The sequence below is a fragment of the Dermacentor variabilis genome, unplaced genomic scaffold, assembly GCF_050947875.1.
Source record: "Dermacentor variabilis isolate Ectoservices unplaced genomic scaffold, ASM5094787v1 scaffold_13, whole genome shotgun sequence".
NCBI lineage: Eukaryota > Metazoa > Arthropoda > Arachnida > Ixodida > Ixodidae > Dermacentor > Dermacentor variabilis.
In genome coordinates, this window is record NW_027460291.1 from 38,661,008 (window position 1) to 38,684,800 (window position 23,793).

Sequence of the window (23,793 nt, forward strand, 5' to 3'; positions counted from 1 at the left end):
CCGTAGCGCTGACGTCAGTGCCTCGCTCACCTCACGTGCCGTGTTGGCGCCCTTCTTGGCGTCGCCAGTTTTCTTCCGCCGGCGCCTTCGGCGTCTCTGCCTGACGACATACGGCGTTTGGAAGCGTTGCTCGCACTTACGATCAGCCGTTGGGTGAGGCCCTCCGCATATGCCGCATTTCTCCTCACACTGGTGGCCTACAGTGGGGGACGCGGCTCCGCATCCCCTGCACTTCTTCACACTCGGGGTCGGACATACATCGGCCCTGTGGCCTAGTTCCCCACAACCGTAGCACACATCAACTTGCCTTCTGTATAGAGAGCAGGGCAGCATGCCCGCTCCACACATGACAAAGTTCGGCACCCTCAGGCCGTCGAATAGGAAGATAACCGTGGTGGTGGTCTTGATGCGACGCACCTCCAACGCGGTGGGGTTCCACTGGTGTACGATCATTGCGCGGAGCTGAGCGTCGTTGAACTCGATGTCGACTCCCCTCACAACACCCTTGCATGTATTGTCCGAGGCGGCCATGTACGCGGCCACTTCAAGGACCCCTTCGCGCAGGTGGATCTGTTGAACCATCGCATAAGCACGCGCGTTCCTTTCTTCTGGTGTTTAGACGACGTAGATGTTTTGCACATTATTTGGGCAGACGATGTCTTCGCCAACCTCGTCGGGTGAAAGCGCCGCCGCCATAGCCAGCGCTTGTGCCACCCTAATAGTGCTGATCTTTTTCACGTCGAGGCCACCCCTTGGCCTAACGATGATTCGAATATGGTCCCGTGGCAGTCTCAGGAGCCGTGAGGCTGTTGCCAGCTTCTTCAGCGCGTTCCGCGGGACGGCCGTACGGCGGCCGCCCCTGCCGCCTCCCTGCTTTACCGGGCTCGGCGTCGATTTGGAAGTTTCTTGCCTTGCCTTCTTAGTCTTGCCCGTTGCCGTGGTCCAGCCGGGGCACCTTGCTTCTTCGGGGGTGATTTCTACCCCCTCTACCATCTTGACTTCGGGCATGATGCCCCACCAGCCGGAGTTAGGCCAAGACCTAGCCCGTACTCCTTACCAGCGTTAATCCGTTAGGGTTAGAACCGCCCGGCGTCGCGAAAAGTTCAAGGTCATTTAAAAGTTCGAGAAAAGCACCTACCAATATAAATCCGCAACAAACTGCGTCGAATGATGCGCAATGATCAAGTGTTTTCGCGGACTGTACCACCGAAAACATTTGAGGAAACGGGAGCCGATGTTTGCGCGTCCGCACTTCTCGGCGCCCCCTGGCGATCCTCAAGACAATGTAGTGAATTTTTTTCCAGCGAGTGTCGCACCAATCAACTAGTTTCGACACTTTTTAGCGCGATTGCAATGCAAATATCCTTCTAACGCTTCGTCACTTTGCTTCGAATCTGTGACATCTAGCAACTCTTGAAGTTTGCATTTCACCACCACTCCCAACCACCCCAGTGCACTTCCCCTTGCTGATAAGCGTGGCCGCTACCCCCATCGAACGCCGGGTCGTCCATCTCCCGCCTGAGCACGATCACCTCTAGATATTGGAGGTCTTAATAACCTGGAAACAATTTCGACCAGATCTTTTTAGTGTGGTGAAGGCAAAAGAATTCCAACCCTCTTGTGATTTGAATTAGGAAGGAACAGCGCCAAATACGACGAACACGAGAGGGAGAACGACACAGGACAAGCATCGTTCAGCCTCTCGTGATCGCCGTAGGTGGCGCTGTCGCTTCCTAATTCAAGTATGCACTATCTAGCCCAAATGAATGTTGTCCTGAACCCTCTCATGATGATTCTCGAAGGTAATGCGATTAGTATTCGCGCAATGTATCGACCCCATAGCGACACACCGTGTTGACTAAGATGCCTTTTTTTGGAATCTGTATGATCCTCCTGGAGATTGCAAGCGATTGGGCTATATGCAGTATATACCCTATCCTTGATTGGCCCGCTTTTTCAGGACGATCGCTCGCCAAGGTTATCTCATGACGGTAGGAGGACGACCACACGCTGAGGGCGCATGCAGTGATGACGATGGCATTACGAGGAAGAAATGACGTCGACATAACGACGAAGGCACTAGCAGGATGATTGTATGACAACGATGGGGCGATTCTGAAGTGATGACGATAAATAACCACAACGCCATTACAAAGCCACGACGACGCTGGCACAATCACGAGTAATTGACGGTTGCACAATTATAACGGAATGAACGAGACACTATGTTGATGGTAAGACGAAGGCGGTATGACGACGAAGGCATGAAAACAATTTGATGAGATTTGTGAAATGATGGTGACGGTGCGACAAAGGCGTGGCGGCGTTGTTGGTGTGTTAAGGAATATCGTGTGTTGCTACAGGCTCAAATGCTAATAGCATTACTTTTGACAGTCATCATGAGCTTAATTCTGCCGTAACGTTCTTAAATATTCTATTTTCCAAAAACAATCGTTCGTTGGAGTTGACTTCTTTCAGATGTGGTGTACCACAGCAATCATGATTAATTTTACCGCCTCCCACAAAAATGCCTTTATGGCGCTGGAGATTATGCATCAATTAAGACTGAAGAGTAAAATTTGAGAAATCTATGACACCCACACAAATTCACATTGGTTAGACTTTATTTCTCTGCGCCATTGGTTCTACCAACTAGATATGGGGTCAAGGCCAGAGCAGGCTCTATCAATAAGTTCTCAGTTTCTGTTATTTCTCTGAATATAACTGAATATTCAGTGAACAGACGAACGCTGAAGTAGTTTACGTTATCCCATTATGGTGTCGTCCTTACAAAAGTCAAAGCCTAAATTGCTTCAATCGCGGATGAACGAATCATTCGAGGCGGATTCGTAATAATTCAAAAGACTTGGGAATTCATACCTGCGGTTAGCACTTACCACGTTTCACTTTTCCTCGCCTTATAGCCATGTTCCACTGTTCTTTAAACAAGAAATTATTCACAGATCTTTTAAATACTGCGTGATTTTAGGTTTATATTACCCACTGAATCGATAGCCGTACAACTGGTGGATGCTGATCTCAGCAGCATAGCGAAAGAAATTAGCAATTGCTGCCCCACAGCACCAACTCATCATTCTCTGAGGTAATCATGAGATTTGCTGGAAATTAGCGAATACTGATTTTTTTCAGTATTTTCATACGTAATACGAGGCACGTATAGGCGTCCCCGTTGTCCTCGGTTAGCTGAACTGGGCAGCGACTTCATATAATTAGAAATGGCGCACGATACGTCAGACGCGGGTGCACAGTTTCATTGGTGTCAGTTAATAGCATCGTTATACGAGCGTTATATTCATGTTATTAGGCGTCTTGGGAGACCGAGAGGTGTCACTGGCTTTCAGTGGGGGGGATGTGGTCCAAGCGTACACACTTTGCGAATTTATATGAAGGTAAAGTTTTAAGCCGCGTGTTAATATTCCTGGCACATAATGTTCCTACTGCAACTGCTCGACAAAAGCAAATTCGCTGGAAATTTTTCGAGACTTTGTAAGATCGCACTCCGTCTGTGCTTTTCTTAGATTGGCAAGTTATATCTTCATAATATTTCAGTCACATCTTAGGAATAATGCGACAAGAACAGAACGACTGTAATGCGCCTTGCAGCGTATTGTTTTGAAAATTTCTGGTTCACACTCGAGTTGCATGTTGTAAATTATTCTTACAGAATTTTAGAAGTAGGCATTTAGTAATTTTTAGCCAACCAGACGGTCTGCTGGTTACCATCCCTGCATTCTTCCTTTATATTCTCCTCTTTTGTGTGAAGTTGCTTTACGAACATATCCTACCAACAAATATATTACTCTAACTCGACCTTAAGGGAAATTTTTAGCTCGCTCAGGGGCTCCTATCTGAATACAATGGAAATAGGCAATCGTTTATTAGGTAAACACTGCATGAAATGTAATGGGTTATGTTGAATTTAGAAGAAAAAGGTAATATGTAGTGATTTTCCTAAGCGATATTTTATTTAGGTTGCCAACTTTTTTATGTAAACTTCTACAATACCCCGAAATTTCAGAAAACAAGACGGCGTATAGAACTCTGTACCTCCAAGTAAAAAGAATATCAAAATTCTGTAAACTGCGCCTAATAGTACATCTAAAGCGGACAGCAATGATTTGTCATACGCCACCCTGATATATGCAACTAATTTGTGAATGTTGCATTCGCAAAACCTTTCTAGACGTTGCAACCAATTCACATAGGCGGTAAATGCTTGCATAAAATTTGTCGTTTGTGATGCAACAACTGAGAGAGTTTATAGAAATCTGTTATTTGTTCTTTGATGGCTGAGTTGTGGATTTGTAAAATTCATGCTTCTATATATTTTTTCCCGAATTTACCAATTCCCTGTAATTCTAAAAAAATTGCGTGGTCTAAATCGTAATTCCTGTTGCTGCAGTCACAGTAATTTAACTTTCTCTTGTACATGCGACAAATTTAATTCAAATCGTTTCAGCGATTTTCTCATAAAAGCACTCCTACGTATTACAAGCATCTGAGTAGCCGTCATCGAAGATATGCCCGACCTAAGCTCCCACCTAATGCATCACGCCTGTTCCATAGGAAACCCATGAAAAAGAACGCTGAAATTTACGCAAGCCCGTGGCCACAGTGCTGTACAAAGAAAATAGAAACCGCTTAGAAAAAAAAGAAACGGGAGCTTTGTGGGAGCCATTATCTCGGCCAGACATCTCTCCGGAAAGCCGACGAGTCTCCGGCCAGATTCGCCTGGGCACAATCGTCAATTCATCGTCAGCAGAGCAAGTAACTGGCCGTGCTCGAGATAACGCTGATTCATAAGCCCACTCGTTTCGAAGTTCGGAGGTGAAGCGACAGTCGCAAGGTGGGCTTCATTTTGCTCTCTTTTCCCTACTTGTGCGTCCTGGCATACATTATAGCAGGAAGGTCGGTACTCCACCTGGGGAGGTATTCTGTAAAAGTCCACCTAGTGGACTGTCCATTTCGGCCGCTGCTGATTGGCTAGGGCCGCTCGCCTCCTCCTCGCTCGTACAGCTGCATCCCATCAGCAGTTGTCCAAATAGACAGTCCACTTGGTGGACTCTTAGAGAATTCCGCCCTGGTGGCGAAAAAAGGGAACTGAACGAAATGTCCCTAATTCCTGGGTATGCAAGATGAAGTTAGCCAACACAAACACATGAAGTTTGAGTGAGAACTCATGAAGTTTGCGTGAGTACTCATGAAAGTTCAATGAGTACTCATCTCAGAGCCACGTAAGGCTCACCAGAGGCTTTAGACAATTGGCTGCGCTCATTACGTAAGCATATCTTGCTTTATAAAATATGTAAATTAAGGGGTTTTACGTGCCAAAACAAAGATCTAATTGTGAGGCACGCCGTAGGGCAGGGACTCCGCAAATTTGGACCACAGGGGGTTCTCGCCGCGACCTGGATGCGATCCCGCGACCTCGTGCTTAGCAGCCCAGAAACTTGCTTGCGAAACGAAAATGGAAGTGACGCCTTGTTCGTAATACTACTATCTTCAGATGCTATCCAAGTGGTCTAGGTTGCCATTCGAAACTGCGCGCTTACACAACTGATCTTTCTTAAGAGGAAGCATTAGCTCGGGCCCAACTGCGACGCAGCCTACGCAAATACATGTAAAACGCAGAAGCGCTTTTCTGAGACAACCCCTGTACCGATTAGAATTAAATTTGCTGCATCTGAGAGAGAAAGTTAAATTGTAGTAACTGCTAGAAGCGGAATTTCGAGTGGGGCCCATAATTTTGTTAAAGGAATTTTCAAAAATTGAAAAGTTAGAAAAAATAAAAGCAGGAACTTTAGAAATTAATAGCTCTGCGTCAAAAAAAGATATCGCGGTTCTGTAAACGGCATCGATTAGATCATTCAAAGCGCACCTATTCTTCTTGTGGATTTATATCTTACGCCATTTCATTACGTAGGGTACAAGGGTTCTGCAAAAGTTGTACTTAAATTATACAATATTTTTTTTTCATATTCCTGCGTAACATACCGATTTTGTGCGCTTTAGATGTACTATAAGGTGCAATTCACAGAATTGTGATATCATTCTTCAATGCTCAGTTACAGAGTCTTAAGCTTGATAGTTTAGTTTTGTTAAAATTTGCGATTTCTCCCAATTTCTAAAAAAAATGATAACACAAATCATAAGTTCAAGGTAAGCAGTCACTAGATTCTAAGTTTTCCATTCAAATGCAAGAAACCTCGTAAAATTTGATGCAGCGGTTGCCGAGAAAAACGAATTGTCCTTTTACATGTATTTAGATCGGAGCACCCGAGGTGAAGCTTTCTTTTAAAGGGCCCCTCACCAGGCCCCATAGCAAATTTCGGTTATACGGTGGAAATTGTTACATGTGCTCTTGGCAGCGTTCTGCTCGAAAATTTTTTCAAATCGGCCCATCAATAGCCGAGGAGGAGGAGTAAACTTCATTTGTGCACAACGGATTTGAGACCTACGCCTCTCTACTTTGATGACGGCCTCGAGCCCTAGAGCCCTGGCGGCCTCTTCGGCCTGCTGGATTGCCTTGAGTTGGTCTTCCGGCGCACAGCTGAGCAACGTGGTCGCCCTCTGCTCTCTGGCCTTGTTTATTTTATCGTGTGTGGGTGTTGGAGGACAAGCCCAAACCATCTGTTGCAGTTCCGCCCTTGACAGAATCTACATGTATCCGTGTATAGGTCCGGGTAGTAGCGGTGGTAGGCCACTGGGTTCGGACATGTATCTGTTTGTAAGAGGCGCCATGCCATCGCTTGCCGTCTACTCAGCGAGCAGTGTGCCGGGGGAAAATGGGCTCTTCCCAATTTATAGTGTTTGGTGATCTCGTTAAAGCTGGTCATCCGGTCTCTCTCCGTTCCAGTATTTGTTGGGTGTCCCCTGCTCGGCCAGTCAGTCCTCGATCCAGGTTGTGCGCTATTTCGTTCCCGGGAAGGGAGGAGTGTGAGGGTGCCCATATAATGTGAATGTTCGGATTTTCACGAAAGTTGTTTAAAATTCTCAGCGCTTCCGGCGAGATTCTTTCTTTTGCATAATTCTTGACGGCTGCCTTGGAGTCGCTTACTACGATGTTAGTTTCCGTGGAGGCTATCGCCAGTGCTAAGGCAGCCTCCTCCGCCACCTTCCCTGTTTTTACCGTGCCACTAACTCTGCAGTCACCCTCTAGACTCGTACCAACTATCGACGTACTCTGTCTGTTTGCGTACTCCACCGCGGCCACATAGACCACGTCCCTGGCATTACGGAATCTTTTGTGGAGAGCTCATGCAATTGCGTTTCTTCGATTTTAGTGAAACTCCGGGTGCATGTTTCTGGGGATTGGGAGTATTGACAGATGTTCCCTTATTTTCCTTGAGATGTCTCTGCGCACTCGGTGCTGTGCTTCGTAGGTTATTCCGCTGTCATCTAAGATGTGTCTCCCCGTCAAACTCTGTGTAAGCCTTTCATACTGCGCTACTCTCTGGGCCTCAATAAGGTCATCTAGTGCGTTGTGCACGCCGAGCGCCAAGAATTTCTCGTTTGAAGTATTTGCCGGAAGTCCCAAGGCTTGCTTATACGCCTTTCTAATAATGCATGCTATATTTCTGTGCCAGGAACCCGTGGTTTCAGGAGGCGAGCTCCACCGCCAAGCAAGAAACTAGCTCCACTTGCCCCTTCCAGCCTCCGCAAGCGAAATTAGTTCCCTGCGTTCTCCCATAACGGACCTCGAGGATCGCGTGACCCGTACGTCAAGGGCCCCGCCTTCATATTTTTTTTCTCCTCGCTCTGTTTTTTTTTTCTGGCGCGGCGCATTTTTTTTTTTTACGGCGTCGCGCGCGAGCTGTTGTGATTGTCTCCTTCGCGCAGCGCACGATTGACGAGCGGTATAACAGTGACGAGCGGTATAAGTCAGTGCTACACGAATACTGAGCCAGACACAAGGGGATCTCAAAGGGTGATCCCGCGCTGGAACACGGGAGAAAATTACATAATTTTGGTGTCTGCGCGCAAGACTGTAAGACCTGGGAACAAGCAGGCGAAACAGAAGTACATCCCTGTTTCTGCGGTGCGATCTAAAACAAAAACATGCAAAGATTCGGTTGGTGTGTTCGATTCTCTAAGCTTTAATTCGTCCATTCAAGCAAAAGATTACAGAATTAAAAGATGTTGCCTTGAATAATTATCGAAGACACGTGTCACCACGAGCAACGTCACAATGCAAACACGTGTACGTTGGCGCACTAGCACGTGTACATCATCCTCATGCTTGGAGCGCGGCGGCCGCGAAACGAAGGAAAAACGGGGTTCGGTTTGAAATTTCAGGTCTTTCCGCGACGTGTAGACCTGAAAAGTTTGCAGACACTATCGTTATGGCGCAATCTGTGCTCTGCGCTTGTCAACTCATAATGGCCAGACCTTGTGAGGGGCTCCTTAAGTCTCGCCCCTTCTCGCCGCTATTTGCGTTAAACTTTCTCTGCCTCGTCCGAAATATCCGTTTCACAGGTCTGTCATCGAACACTGCACTACAGTGCACTATCCTCGCTTCATCACGGAGATTAGAGAGATCACCAAGTTCCACGTTTCTCGGCCTGCACTGCCCTGCCTCCCGTACGGTAATAAACGAGGAAGCAGGCCTGTGCCATCATTCTAGAGCGAGGGAAATAAGAGCAATGGAAGCTGGCGTATTAAACGTGTAAAATAAAGAGAAAAAAGAAGTGCGAAACAAGACATGTTTCATTCATGTGGCACTGTTTGAAAAAGACAGCTGATGCCTGAGTAAAGTCGGACCCTGAAAGTGGGTACTTTGTGTCATGTTTTCTTTATTTCGTTCTCTTGTTTTAACCCGCCATTCATAAAGAGGCACCCATTAGCTCACTAGCATGTTTCGTTTAAACTCTGACATATGTTAGTTAATCAGCTCTGGGCTGCTGGAGACTAAGATGCGGGATGGGAGGGCAGGCTCAGTAAGCGCCTAACGTATATTCACGTACTCGTGAACAACCAAATATATGCACGGAGTTCTCTAAGTGCCGGTCATGAACATGCGAGTTCTGCAGCACTTTATTGAGGGGGCAGTTTTTTTACCTACGTCGAAAGTAAGCAATGTTGATTTCGTTCAGCAGCAAATGGATAATAATTATCGAAGTCACATGAACGGAAGGTTCAAAACGTCTGATGTTGAACTCTTTATCTCTGCTATCACTGTTTTCCCTGATGACAATATTGATATGATTTCCTGCGTGTGAAACACACAAGCCTTGAAACTGATGAAGCTAACAAAATTAAGCTATGCATTACGGCGTACTTAGTTCACAATGATTAGCATAGGTATGTTCGAATGTTCTTTTCCTTTTCTTTCTCATCATTCGAAGCCTTTGTTCAAGCTTCGTATGGTTGTGCATTTAAAGAAGAAGTAAACATACCGAAGCGCCTTCTGTAAGCATGGTGACGTTGATGCGATAGTGCGCGAGGAGATCCTGCATGAAAAAATTATCAGGTAAGGAAGCCTTGCTTTTCAAATTCAATAAGTCTCACGTAAAACTAGTTCTCCAAGAAAAGGAAAGGAAAGTTAGTAGGGTATTTTTTTAGGCGCCACCAGAAAGTTGTAGGCTGTGACAGTATTCTGGGAATATTTAAACAGTTTTTGTGTGATGTTTTTTTTTTGAGATCTACAAGAACTTCCAAATTTTTCTTCGACTGATTCTTAGGGATGAGTTTTCAATATTGCAATGTATAGCCAGTTCTTGTGTTGTAGTCTGTTGTCTATTACTGTCATTATGTTCTTACGAGTGCGAATCAGAAATTCTGTACCCTAATTTGTATTAGCCCAAATAAAGTACGCGCAGGTAACTGTAAATGTGCGTACTATTCCAGGTATCTCACGCCATATTTCCACATAGTTCCCACATTTATTCAGACATTTCTCCCATCGCAGAACTAAATCTGAGATGTCCCTGTCATCAGTCAGCGGTGCACGGGGCCTGCTCGAACGCTCACTGCCACCCAAGTCTTCACGGCGTATTGCGAACTGACAACACCACCACCTCCCACATCTAAAAGCAAAACACTATTCCGCATACATGGGCTGCATTTCCCTGTGGAATTCGATGGGCATTCGTCCCTTGCTCAATAGAAAACGAACCAGACTTCATTGCTCATACGCCATGGACGTGTGAAGCACAACCGCCATCTTTAACAACTGAAAGCAGCGCCATGCCGCGGAGCTATCGGCAGATAATGCCAGGTTGGTCCAAGAAAGATCCACCACTGAGAATGGATATTTTGACTGCGAATTTACAGCCGTAATTTGGCTAAAAAATGGGGACAAATACTTTCTGATTCGCCCTAGTAGTTCTTTAATTGCCGACAGGCAGTGCCACAAAAATAGTCTATACTAATCTTGACATTTCTAGGAACCGACGTTAAGAGTGCTATTTTCGTCCTCTATTAGTCACATTATTCCTTGTCCGGCGAGCAAAGGAAACCGCTAAGGTGCCGGCGGCAATGCGCTTTCATCGAGCAACACCCACGCGAGAGAGGCCCACAGGTTTCTATATCTTCCTAACAATTGCCAAGACTGACTTGAAGCTCCAAACATGACTCGGTAGAGGTTTTGAGGTCTGATTGTTTACTTTAGATGTTAAACATCCATAACAGCACGGTTCAAACATTGAAAAAGGAGGTCGTTGTCGTTTAGCGCCCTCACTCCATGCCGCCATTTTTTTGTACTTTTGAAAAGCCACAGTTCCGCTAAATTTCCGCCTACCATTGCGCTAAAAAACCTGCTTCTTAGAAGATCGTGCAATTTAATAGCGCATCATTCATACCAGGGGCCCTACAACGTAAAACTATTCCAATCTGTTTTTTTAATTCAAATCTCTGGATGTCAACTTTACGCAACCACTAACTCAAGCATCAAACAGTAACCCGCAGCTTTGTTGGAAAAGCCCAATCAAACGTGGTCGTCGTTTATAGGAAGACAAATTTTTGCTTTGAAAGCGAATAGCATTCCCTACATTGAGCAGCTTTTCTTATCTGATTGGCTGACACAAGGCGAGGAGCAAGCCCAAGTGGAGATGGTTTCGATAGGGCCGACCAAGAATAGTGAAATGAGCTAACCGCACGAGAAAGATGGTGGTGGCGTCTGCGAATGGTCCTCTTCCTCTTAGCTCGCAGTAGCTGGCCGAAACTCGCGGCAGTGTACAACGGAAGGTTAAAAATGTCGCTACAACGCATCCTTAGCAAAAAATACTTGGCACAGCAATACCGTATATGGACCAAAATGGCTCGGAAACATTCTACAGCCACAGCAAAATTTTTATTATATGCAAATAAATCAGTGCTCCCCTGCAGCTCCTACTTTCTGCAGTGCCAGAACGATTCGTTAGCAACCACCTTCTATTCCTTTTGGAACGAGGCATTGACCGGCTATTCAGGAAAAAAAAAACAGTTTTCTTCGGCCCATCAACGCGCCTTTAACGTGTACACGCCCCTTGACGCTGTCAGTTCTCACGATTTTATGACATCGTGTGACAGACAGGCGTAGTGAGCACAGTCCGAAAATTAAAATAATAAGAAAAATAATAATAAGAAGAATCGCTAATGGGCGAGAGCCCTAGTCCAGGGCTCCGCTTGCTCTTGCCATCGTCTCAGATCTCTGTATCAGCTTGAGCTGGTCGATGAGGGCCGAGCTGGACAACAGTGCCTGCCATTCTTTCCTCGTGGTGTCCGTGTCGGGGTGTTCTTTGTTGTGTAGTGTGCACTCCCACGTAATGTGGTATAGGGTTGGTGTGGCCCTGCACCACGGGCATTCGGCCCTGTAGGCTGTGGGGTGTGTGCGATGTAAAATGTGTTGGTTCGTGCAAGTGCCTATCTGTAGCCTACCCTTATTGCAACACCCAGTGCCACTGGAACCCAGTGCGCCAGATTATGGGCCCAGTGCCACGCGCTGGATGCTGAGGCGCTGGGCAAGCACGGCGTACTGGGAGGCGCTGGCTACTCGTGCGAAAAAACAGCTCTAGCGCGTTAAATACGCAGTGTCTGGACACCGTGTATATATATATATATATATATATATATATATATATATATATATATATTTTAATACAGAAAGCAACTACGAGCGTTCGAGTGCAATAAAAGAAGAAAGGAAAACGTAATACTAAAACTGCTCGGATCAGGATTCAATAGTCCGACCTACAGAGCCCAAGCCAGGCACTTCACCGCTGCGCCACGCCAGCAGATCAACTTAAACAGGATAATTTGCCATTTCAAAATCGAGACGCAGTTTTAGTTTCGCAGAGCTACGTCTCACACAGACATGGTAGATGCGGTATCGCCCAGCAACGCCCAGCAACTCACGCCTGTACTACTAAGAAAAATTTGCTGTCCGTATTCAGTAGCATGCTCGGGAGGGCCGCAACATCCATTTTCACTTGCGATTGGTATTTTAATTTCGAAAAAAGTCCTAAATTTACCGCCGACCCGGGACGCTGTATGGGCTGTTACTGCTGATTTAAATAGCCGTTTCTTGTTCTTCACGCGATGGATATGCAACGTTTTCTTAGTTCAGTGATGCCTTATAGTCAACACGTCTGTCTAGTCATACAGCTTCGTCAGAGAAGCGCAGGCTAGTGCTTGAAACCTTCGGCGACAGCACATATACCTGTGTTTATGACGCGTCACATCGGCGGTCATCGCTTGTTGTGCTGGCACTTTAGACATGAAAAAAATTGTTTATTTAAGAACACCGGTGCGAAAGCTGAAATATAGAGTTATTTATCCTTGTTAGTCTGCTTGATTCCTGAGCCTAGGCGCACCGATAGCGTGAAGACGGACCCAGCGGATACGCTAGGCCTAAGCTTTGGTGTAGACCGATCTCGGCGCGGGAAGCTGGCGAAAGCTAAAATGGGAGTATTTGAGCCTCAGAACTTTTTTTAGCACAATAGGGAAAGCGGAAGCCAACGAATCACCTCAGCTTTGTTATCGGTGCGATAATATCAGTCAGCGATAGGCTTCGAACTCGGGGTCCATTCGCGCGCGTCTGAACGACTTCTGCATTTCATGTCCACTCCACAACACTGCGACAACGGCGACAACTTCCATTCATATGTTAAGTGCGAAATGCTAAAAAACGCGGTGTCCTCAGCATTTGCGTTGTTTCGTTCAAGAATTTAGCTATCCGCCCAGTCAAAAGAGAAAAAAAGAACGAAATAAATCTTCAGTGTCAAATGTCCATAAATAAACAGGGCAGCTCACGCACCTTTATTCCAAGCAGCGACACGAAATAGGGTTTTATGACCCCAAGATATAGCGCTATTGAGGACAAGAGACTAGTATCAAGTGACGAAATTGTATAATGCATCTCATATCTAGCAGCACTCGTCCCTAGGTACTGAAACCAGCGCGGCACAAGCACAACCAGCGCAGTTTCCAGTGCGAACCAGCGAACTGCAGCGAGAACCAGCGCCTGTAGAGCACAAACCAGTGCGCCCCAGCGTCATGGCAGTGGAACCAGCGTCTCTTCCAGTGTGACCCAGCTCTTATCCAGTGTTCTCACTGGTGTCCGAGTGAGTCCCAGCGAGCGCCAGCGTACCCAGTGCGATCCAATGTCAAAAAACGCGCTGGTTTCACACTGGAAGACGCTGGTTTTTGCAATAGGGACGCAAGGCAGCGGCATCCTCTGTTTTTAGATTTTGATGGGGTGGTGGATATCGCAAGCGACTCCCTCTGTGGTAGTTCACGATGGCTGAATACTCGAGATCGACAGGGTCCAGGTCTTCTGCAGCAGGCGTGATGAGTGCTTGGTTATGTACGAATTCTTGAGGTACTCTGTCAGCTTGCAGGTTGCCCGTGATGCCATTGTGGCCCGGTATTCACACGATGGTTTGGAAGGTGGGTGAGTGAGTGAATAAACTTTATTGTAGGTCCGGCGAGGACGCGAACTCGTCGCGCACCCGGCTAGTCCCACGTCGGGACCGGCAGGTCTAGCCCACCGGCCCGGTCGCGGGCACGCCGGACGGCCAGGATTTGCTTTTCTAGAGCGGGGCTACGCAAAAGCGAGTCCCACTCCTCCTTGATGAACTTCGGTTATGTCGACCCGCACTCCCAGAGCATGGGAGGTAGAGTGGAGGTCTGGCCGCAGGACGGGCAGGCGTCGTCGCGATACACGTCGGGTGAGGTGAAGTCCTCAGGGTCTTCCTTGAGTATTTGGGCTAGGCCTTATGCAGCAGGTCTTCCAATTCTTCCCTGTAGGAAGTTGCAGCAGGCCTGCTGGGAATCCGTGAGAATCGTCACTGGTTGGTTTGCGTGTTGGCCTTCGTGGATGACTAACGCGATGGCCAGGTTTTCGGCTTCCGTAATCGTGCAGGGGCGGGTCAATGCAGCGGAAGTAACGTGGCCTCGGTAGTCGCACACCACTGCCACCCTTGTTGTTAGTCCCATACATGGCGGCGTCCGTAAAACGGGCCGTGGAATTGAACCTAAATGCTTTCTCCGTGTACTAGGCCCTTGCTCTCCTCCTGCCTGAGTGTAGGTTAGGGTGCATGTTGCGTGGTATTGGGGCAACATGAAACCTGTCCTGGACGTAACTAGGTATCAAGCAGGTTTCTTGGGTTCGTGTTGTTATAGCTGGGAACCCCAAGGTTTGTTGGACCTGCCGGCCCGTGCGAGTCCGCGCAAGTCTCTGTTGTTGCGAGACGTAAAGGGCTTCTGTCAGTTGGCTGAGGGTGTTGTGCAACCCTAGCGCCAATAATTTTTCAGTCGATGACCGATAGAAAACACTGGTAGGCTTATCCCTGCGGCAGTGCTGGGCAGAGCAACGGCTCACACCCCATTTAGGAAGAGGCTACAAACAGTGCCTGGTCGATGGCTCCTACCCCCTAGGCAAGGAAAGAGGGGTTTGCGCTTGAGTTTCCACGTAACAAAATTGTGTTTTCTCGGATCTTAAATATATATTCTCCTTTGCTCAAATTACAATCCGGCGCTGTATGTAGCTTGTATGTAAGTCGCACTTTACGAATTTTCTGGCTTATTTTAGTTAGAGAAATTCAGTTATTTCAGCAACAGCTCGGTTCCACGTGAACGGCCTGCGTTGTTTCAGTTCGGGATGATCTTTTCGAACGGACAACGCCGCCGACGCCGACACCAGATATTCGGTGACACGGGGACCGATAGAAAAGAATGGTAGTCTGATCCCGGAAGCAATGCTGGGCAGAGAAATGGCTCATACCCTCTTCAGGCAGAGGCTACAAACAGTGACTCGTCAATGGCTCATACCCCCGTACGCTAAGGAAAAGCGGTTTGCGGTTGAGGTTTCGTGTAACAAAATCGTGTTGTCTCGGATATGAAATTTATATTCTCCTTTACTCAAATTGCAATCCGACGCTATCATATCTGTTGGTTGTATGTAAGTCGCACTTTAGGGATTTTCTGACTCATTTTAGTTAGACAAATTCAAATAGTTCAGCAACGGCTCTGTGCCACGTGTAGGGCCTGCGTTCTTTTTTTGGTTCGAGATTATCTTTTCTGATAGACAACGCCGCTGACGCCGACACCAGGTTTCTTGCGACACGGGGCCCCTAACGCTGTCGCGTTAAGTGGGCGTTAAAATTCCGCTAAAGTGGGTCCCCCGCGAAGATGAGTGGGGAAAGCGATGCCGTATAGCTGCTGAAAGAGCTCCACAACGTTATGCTGACACGCGAATATGTTTGTTGGACGCAGGGCAATGAATTCTCCCCGGCAGCTCTGAGTATCCGATGTGTGCGGTGTCACAAGGACCAAAGCGATGAATGCCGCTTCTCGAGAGAAGACAGGTGATGGCAGATGTATGGCACAGAAAAGCACGACACGTGTCGAGCAACGTTTAGGGTTTCTGCGCCTCTTCTGTCCCCGTGGGACATATGCCCATTCAGAAGGAATAGCTACGAACGGGCACCCCGCCAGTGGCACATAGCGAATCGCTAAGTCAAGGAAAGTAAACACGCAAATCACAGAACTTTTGAAATATAAACTCAACATTCCATTAGCAGATTGGTGTGCTTTAGAGATGCCTGTGAGCCATTACTCTTCGCTCAGGTTTCCTACAGGAAGCCATTTTTTGTTCTACATAACAGAGCTGCACATACTTGGTCAGCATACAAGCGGTATATAAGGCACTTCGTGGCTATATCTAGATATAACTATTGCATATATATATATATATATATATATATATATATATGTATCGTAAGGAGAACAACGAACGTGCGCGCAGAGTCGGCTACATCGGCAGCATCAAGCGCGCGGCACAGGCTCGAGCTGGCGGCTATGATCGGTGCATCCTAGAACCGGTTTTGTCGTTACAAACCTCAAGAAATCTCCTTTATAAGTGGTAGAGCCGTGCGAGGTAACGTCCCACTCCACCATCCTGGAACTCCGTTCTCGGACGCTACCCTCTGCCATGCCGGACACCGACCAACAGACTCTTTCATCTCCACCGGTCCCTTGCGCTGGCACCGTTCGCTAGCGGGAGCCTCCCATCTTCAGCGCAACCGACGACAACGACGTTGAAGAGTGGCTGTCATCCTACGAACGGGTGAGGGTTCACAACAAATGGAACGACTTGGACAAGCCGGCTTACGTATCATTCTACCTCGCGCGCGTGGCCAGTCTCTGGTTCAGAAATCACGAGAGGGATATACGAATGTGGTCGGCGTTCAAGACGTCGATTACAGAAGTATTTGACCAACCCGCCATCAGGAAACTCCGAGCCGAGCAGCGTTTGCGTACGCGCGCACAGGACACGGGTGAGATATTCACCAGCTATGTAGAAGACGTCCTCGATTTGTGCAGGCGCGTGAAGGCTGCCATTACGGAAGCGCAAAATATTAAGCACGTCAGGAAGGGAATCGATGATGACGCGTTCCAGATGCTTCTGGCCAAGAACCCACGCACTGTTGGCAACGTTATCAGCTTGTGCCAGAGCTATGATGAATTACATAAGCAGCGAGTCCTGACAAGCTGACATCCCACGCCAAATCCAGCACCACTCTGGAGCCTGACCACTGGCCCCAAACAAGCCTCCCTGATAACCCAAATCAAGGATTTCGTCTGCGAAGAAGTCGCCCGACAGCTATCCGTGGTGTCCGTCACTCAGGAGTCTGCCAGCACTTTGCCGTCCCATCTCCGTAACCTGATCCATGTAGAGGTCGCGGAAGCGCTGCCGGCTGTTCACCAGCAGGATGCCATGGCTGCACCGGTAACTTATGCTATGGTTGCTGCAATGGCCCCTCGTCGCTTCCAGCAGCCTGTGCATCACCCTCCCCCTCCCGTCCCCTGGACCACGACTGCCGTCGCTAACCCGTGGCGTACGCCGGACAGTCGCCCTATATGGTTTGCACGTCATGTTGCAAGGTTCTGCCACCGCCAATCGCAGGTGTTCGATGACGATCGACGAGCCCCCTATGTGCCGCCTGACCCAAATGCGCCTTACGGATCCTTCGACCCATCACCAGCTCGCTCCCAGACTGAGCACCGTCCTCGCTTCGAACGCCTCCGGTCACCCTCACCACGTCGCCGATCGCTTTCCCCTATGCGTCGACGACCCGTCTCTAACGAAGAGGGAAACTACACGACGCAGTTCCCGAGGCAAGAATTGCGCAAGTGTCGACATCATAAAGTCCTCTTCCTTCACCTGCCAATGTCATTGGTGTGTTTATCGAAGATGTCGCTACTGTCGCCCTCGTCGTTACCGGTGCCGCTATTTCAGGTACGGATGCCAGGTTTTGCCGCTCTCTTCGTAAAGTGGCGACGTCTCTGTCTCAATTGTCGCTTCAAACGGCGTGTGTTCAACCCATTCGCGCTACCGCTGCTTGTACAGCCCGTTTGACCATATAGGACGTTTTATACACGATTGAGTTCATAGTTATTTCATCATGCTGCCACGCCGTTATGCTAGGGTGGGATTTTCCCTGACGCCACAATGTCATCATCAATTGCTCTCGGGCTGAAACTGAGCTTTCCCACCTTGGTGACCTTGCCTCGGTCGGTGCTCATGATGCCGCTAAAATTGTCGTGAAAGAAGACACCTGTATTCCCTCGTGCTGTTCAGCATTCATACCAGTCCTGTGTAGTACTATGTTCGACGGAACGGTCTTCTTTATGGACTCTCATCACTTTGTTACCCGAAAAGCACTTCCTTTGCCCTCTGCAGCTCTTGATCTTGCCGCCGGTCTTAGCACAATGCCCATTTACAATCATCTTTCATCGCCACTATCACTGGTCCGCCGAGAATGCCTTGGTTAAGTCGAGTCGCTCAATTCCACACGGCTTGTCTCCGTCCTCAACGAAGTGCCTTCTTCTGCCGTCCATGAACTGAGTGCCCTCTCCTTCGCTGACTCAACACGGACTGGTGTGTTCAGGACATACATCGCCGAAGATCTGACACATACGCAGCGATCTCGACACCTCGCAATCCTTCACCACTTCCGCCGTTCCTTCGACGTTGCGCACACATCTCTTGTCCGTCCATCGACAGTCGTGCGTCACATCGACACTGGCTCTAACTCACCGCTGCGACAAAGACCATATCGCCTGTCCGCTACGGAACGACGCGTCATTGCAGACCAGGTCGATGACATGCTCCGTCGAGACGTCATCAACTTTCATAGAGCCAATGGGCCTCTACCGTAGTAGTCGTCACAAATACGCTTCTGTGTTTATTTTCGACGGTTGGACAAGATCACGCTGAAGGACGCTTACCCATTACCACGCATCGATGATGCTATGGACGGTTTGCAGGGAGCCGAGTTCTCTTCGCTGGATTTGCAGTAAGGTTACTGGCAGAACTCAATCGCCCGAAAACTGCCTTTGTCACACCTGACGTCTCATATGAATTCACCGTCATGCCTTTCGGACTTTGCAACGCACCTGCTACGTTCCAAAGAATGATGGATACATCTCTGCGTGGCCTCAAATGGAAAATCTGCCTTTACTATTTTGACGATATCGTGGCATTCGCCCCTGATTTCGCAACGCACCTGCTCCACCTCCAGCACGCACTCACTTGCTTTACCAATGCCGGGTTGCAACTTAACCTGAAGTAGTATCGATTTGCTGTTCGTCAGCTCACAATTTTTGGCCATGTCGTTTCAAAGGAGGGCATACGCCCGGCTCCCGAGAAGCTACGCGCTGTTACTGCATTCCCAAAACGTACCGCTATGAAAGGGCTACGCAGTTTCATCGGCATCTGCTCTTACTTCCGGCGATTCGTTCGAAACTTTGTGTCAATTACATCGCCTCTCACGCAGCTCCTTGGTGGCACTAGAGATCTCTCATCATGGTCTCCAGAGTGTGACACCGCCTTCACAACCTTGCGCCGTCTTTTCACGATGCCACCCATTCTTCGCCATTTTGACCCTGAAGCGCCAACCGAAATTCATACCGATTACAACCGGTGTAGGCCTTGGCACTGTGTTGCCACAGCGTCAACCTGGCCACACAGAATATGTCGTCGCATACGCGAATCGCACGTTAACCAAGGCGGAGACCAATTACAGCGTAACAGAAAGGGAGTGTTTGGCCATTGTGTGGGCGCTTGGCAAGTTCCGCCCATATTTATACTGCTGATCTGTGACGTAGTGACCGACCACCACGCACCATGTTGCCTGCCGATGCTAAAAGACCCATCGGGCCGCTTTGCTTGCTGGGCATTACGAATTCAAGAATAGGACATCCGCATGGTTTACTCTCCCGGACGCGCTATCGCGATCACCACTTCCCCCGCAAAACAGTCACGACTCCACCTGCGAGTGCACATTGTCCTCTCTGGACTTTGGCACTCTCGCTGCTGCAAAGCGTAATGATCCCCGGACTGAATCTCTGTGCGACATTCTCTCGGATACGCCGAAGGTTCCAGCGTCACGAACGCTTCAGCGCCAAGTTACTCATTTCACGATTCCAGACCAGCTACTCTATCGACGCAACTATGCCCCATAGGGACGCGCCTGGTTGCTCGTCATTACGAGAATCCTGCGATCAGAGCTCTGCTTCTCGTTCCACGTCGAGCCTCAGTGTGGTCACGTGGAAGTCTGCAAGACCTACGAAAGACTTCGACACCACTATTACTGACGGGGAATGTACAATTTCGTTCGAAAGTTCGTCCGCTCTTGTCATGAGTGCCAACGCCGCAGAGCGCCACCGCACAACTCCGCCGGTGAACTCCAGCCTTTACAATGCCCATCCCGACCCTTTAATCGCGTGGGCATAGACCTCTACGGGCCACTTCCGTTGACTGCTACCTGCAACAGGTGGATAATCGTTGCGCTAGACCACTTAACCCGTTATGCAGAGACTGCTGCTCTGCCAAATGCTACAGCGCAGGAGGTTGCCAGTTTCATACATCGCCGTTTTCTCCTTCGTCATGGAGGTCCTGCGCGCACAGTCAGCAGCATCGGCAGCATCAAGCCCGCGACAGAGGCTAGAGCTAGGCGACTGTGCTCGGTGCATCCTAGAACCGGCTGTCGTTACGCACCTCAATAAATCTGGTTTTAATATATATATATATATATATATATATATATATATATATGTATTGCAAGCACTATTAACGTACTTCGTCGTTTTCATTTGTATATAGCCATCATCATCTTCCCTGTTCTACTTCTTCGCGCATGAGCTGGGGCATCGCCTTTTTTGGAATAAACAGCGCTGGACAACTCAATTGATCGGTCTCACTATTATAAAGTGGTGGAGGTATGTCAAGACCCTGACGTCCTCTCGCGTTCCCGTTCTGCCTGGAGCTACGTTCCGGTCACCGCCTGCGCCCGGCTACCCCTACAACGATGGACACTTCCAACCCCGGCCCTTCCGGCGCCTCTAACCCTACCACACAGACGACCCCGCCTGCGGCGCCCTTTTGGACTGTGACGAGCCCCCAGCGCGATCCACCTGTCTTTTCGGGGCTCTGCAGTGATGACTTCGACGATTGGCTCGACCACTACGACCGCGTGAGTTCTTACAATAAGTGGAACGACACCCAGAAATTGAGGCACCTCGCATTCTACTTGACCGATGTTGCAAAGACGTGGTATTTCAACCATGAATCCGACATCGCAGATTGCTCCACGTTTACCTCCAAGCTGCGGCAAATCTTTGCTTCCTCGTCTGGCCGTGCATAAATCGCCAAACATAAGCTGGGAACGCGCCTCCAATTTCCACAAGAGTCTTACACCTCCTACACAGAGGATGTCTTCGCTCTGTGCCGCCGTGCGAACCCTAGCATGACGGAAGCCGATCGCGTTCGCCACATATTAAAAAGCATTGGATCTGTTGCGTTCAACGCCTTAATCGTGCAAAATCCGGCTTCTGTCCAAGACATCACTTCCACGTGTCAACGACTAGACGAGCTGCAGTCTATTCGTCTTCAACATGACAGCAGCGATCCTCAGGTTCCCCATTATCCAGATCTACGTGCTCTTATCCACACCATCATCCGCGAAGAGCTTCGAATACAAGACCTAAGGCGTCAACCTGCTGCCTGCGCCCCAGGCCCCCCATTCGACTTGCGCAAGGTCGTAAAGCAAGAGTTGACAGCGATGACTACACCCACGACGCATCTTGCTCCGGTAGCGCGCCCCACACCTACCTGCGCGGATGTTGCTTCGCTACCCACCCCTACCGTGACCTCCATGCCTACTGACGTTTCCTATGACCATTTGGATTCGATGGGAACCAGAGCACTTGCTGCGCCATCCTACCCTCAGTGGCGTCCACCTCATCGGGTTTGTTTTTACTGTGGTATACACGGCCATATATGTCGCCTCTGCCACCGTCGCCAGCAGGATGAAAGACGAGGCTATGCTGAGCACGAGAGAGACCGCACTTGCCGACCAAACGCCTACCATCCCGGATCGTACTCGTTCCCTCAACAGCGTTCTTCGTCTTCTCCAGCTGCTCCCAATCTTCCTCATAGTTCCCGTTCGGCCAGACGTCGTTCTCTATCGCCTTACCGGTGCTCTACATCACCGCTTCGCCCCACTTCCCATCTTGTCGACCAGTACTCGGAATACTAACTCTTGCTCTTTTGGAGGGGAAGCTGCTTCTTATCGGTCTTCAAAAAATCCTCCTGCTCGCCCGACCAACATCCTTTCTGTAACTGTCGAAGGTGTTCCCGCGTCAGATCTCATCGATACCGGTGCCACCGATTCTGCTCTTCGTAGTGATCTGTGTTCCCGGCTCCGGAAAGTAAAAACGCCTTATCTTGGACCTATTTTGCGTGGTGCTAATAATGCATTCATTCACCCCGACGGACAGTGTACTGCTCGTGTTCTCATCGACGGCATACGCCACTACATTGAGTTTATCATCCTTCCAACGTGTATCCATGAACTTATACTGGGTTGAGACTTCCTACATTCTGCTTCAGCCGTCATTTAATGTAGAGAGGAAGTTGTCCATATCGCGGATACAGCGCTTGCACCTGTTAAGGACAGTTCATTTTCATGCGTGGACTTAGCCATCACTGCAGACTACGCCCTGCGTCCTGGTCATGAAGACGTTGTTGCCGTAACATCCAGTCAGATCGCCGACGGAGACGCCCTAGTCGCCCCTTCTTCCCGCTGTATTTCTCGCGGTATCCTCATTGCCATCTGTCTCGTCCGGTTTTCACGTGGTTGCGCCCTTCTGTCTGCTTGCAACACGACCCCAGATCCTGTGATGCTGCCCAAAGGGATGACTGTGGCAACCCTCGCCAACACTCAACCTATCTCTATAGTCACGCTTTGCCCTTCTTCATCGCTAGCACCCACCTCAGGTTTGGATGATTCTTTTCCTGCTCCAGCCGTTCTTAGTTCTGACCTAACAGCCGCGCAGTCTGAAGCCTTACTGGTGGTCTTGGCAAAGCATAAAGCCTGTTTCAATAGCTGTTCCCCTGTGTTGAGCCAAACTCCTGCGGCTATACACCGCATCGAAACCGATCGTTCAGCTATAATACGACGACACCCCTATCGTGTATCGCCGTCCGAACAAAATGTGATTGAACAACAGGTTGCTGACATGCTTGCGCGGAAGATAATGCGGCCGTCATATAGCCCATGGGATTCTCCCGCGATCCTGGTAAAGAAAAAAGATGGCTCCGTTGGCTTTTGCGTCGATTATCGAGCGCTCGGTAAGATCACACGCAAGGACGTATATCCAATACCTCGAATTGACGACGCTTTGGACACACTACAAGGGGCGGAGTATTTCTCCAGCCTTGATCTTCGATAAGGATATTGGCAAATTCCCATGAACGAGACTCACACAGAAAAGACCGCATTCGCTTAACCAGACGGACTTTATGAATTTAACGTGATGCCGTTTGGTTTTGTAACGCTCCTGCCACATTTGAGCGCTTGATAGACAACGTACTTCATGGTATAAAATGGAAGACCGGCCTCTTTTATCTGGACGATATTGTCATCTTTTCGTCTGACTTCAGCCAATCGATGAGACGAAGTTCTCAAGTGCCTTGCAAATGCTGGTCTCCAGATCAATACAAAAAATGCAAATTTGCCAGCAAGAAAACAAAAGTATTGGGCCACATCGCCTCAAAAGATGGCATCCAGCCAGACCCCGATAAGATTAGTGCTGTTCTGCAGTTTCCTCGCCCCCAGCAACAGAAAAATCTACGTAGTTTCCTCGGCTTGGCGTCGTATTATCGTCGATTTACACGCAACTTCGCTGCAATAGCAGCTCCTCTACAGAAGCTACTGGTTACCGGTGCCTCTTTCACAAGGCCTAAGGACTGCGAGTCGGCTTTTAACGCTCTGAAGCGACATCTTA

At 48.7% G+C, this 23,793-nt stretch overlaps 1 protein-coding gene across 1 annotated transcript in view; it reads right to left on the minus strand.

The window, feature by feature from the left end:
- Positions 1–23,793, minus strand: part of LOC142566841 (uncharacterized) — a 97,072-nt gene that overhangs the window by 20,711 nt on the left and 52,568 nt on the right. Inside the window, exon 5 of the mRNA XM_075677742.1 lies at positions 9,417–9,470. Coding sequence (XP_075533857.1) covers positions 9,417–9,470 — 54 coding nt within the window. The remainder of the gene's footprint in view (positions 1–9,416; positions 9,471–23,793) is intronic.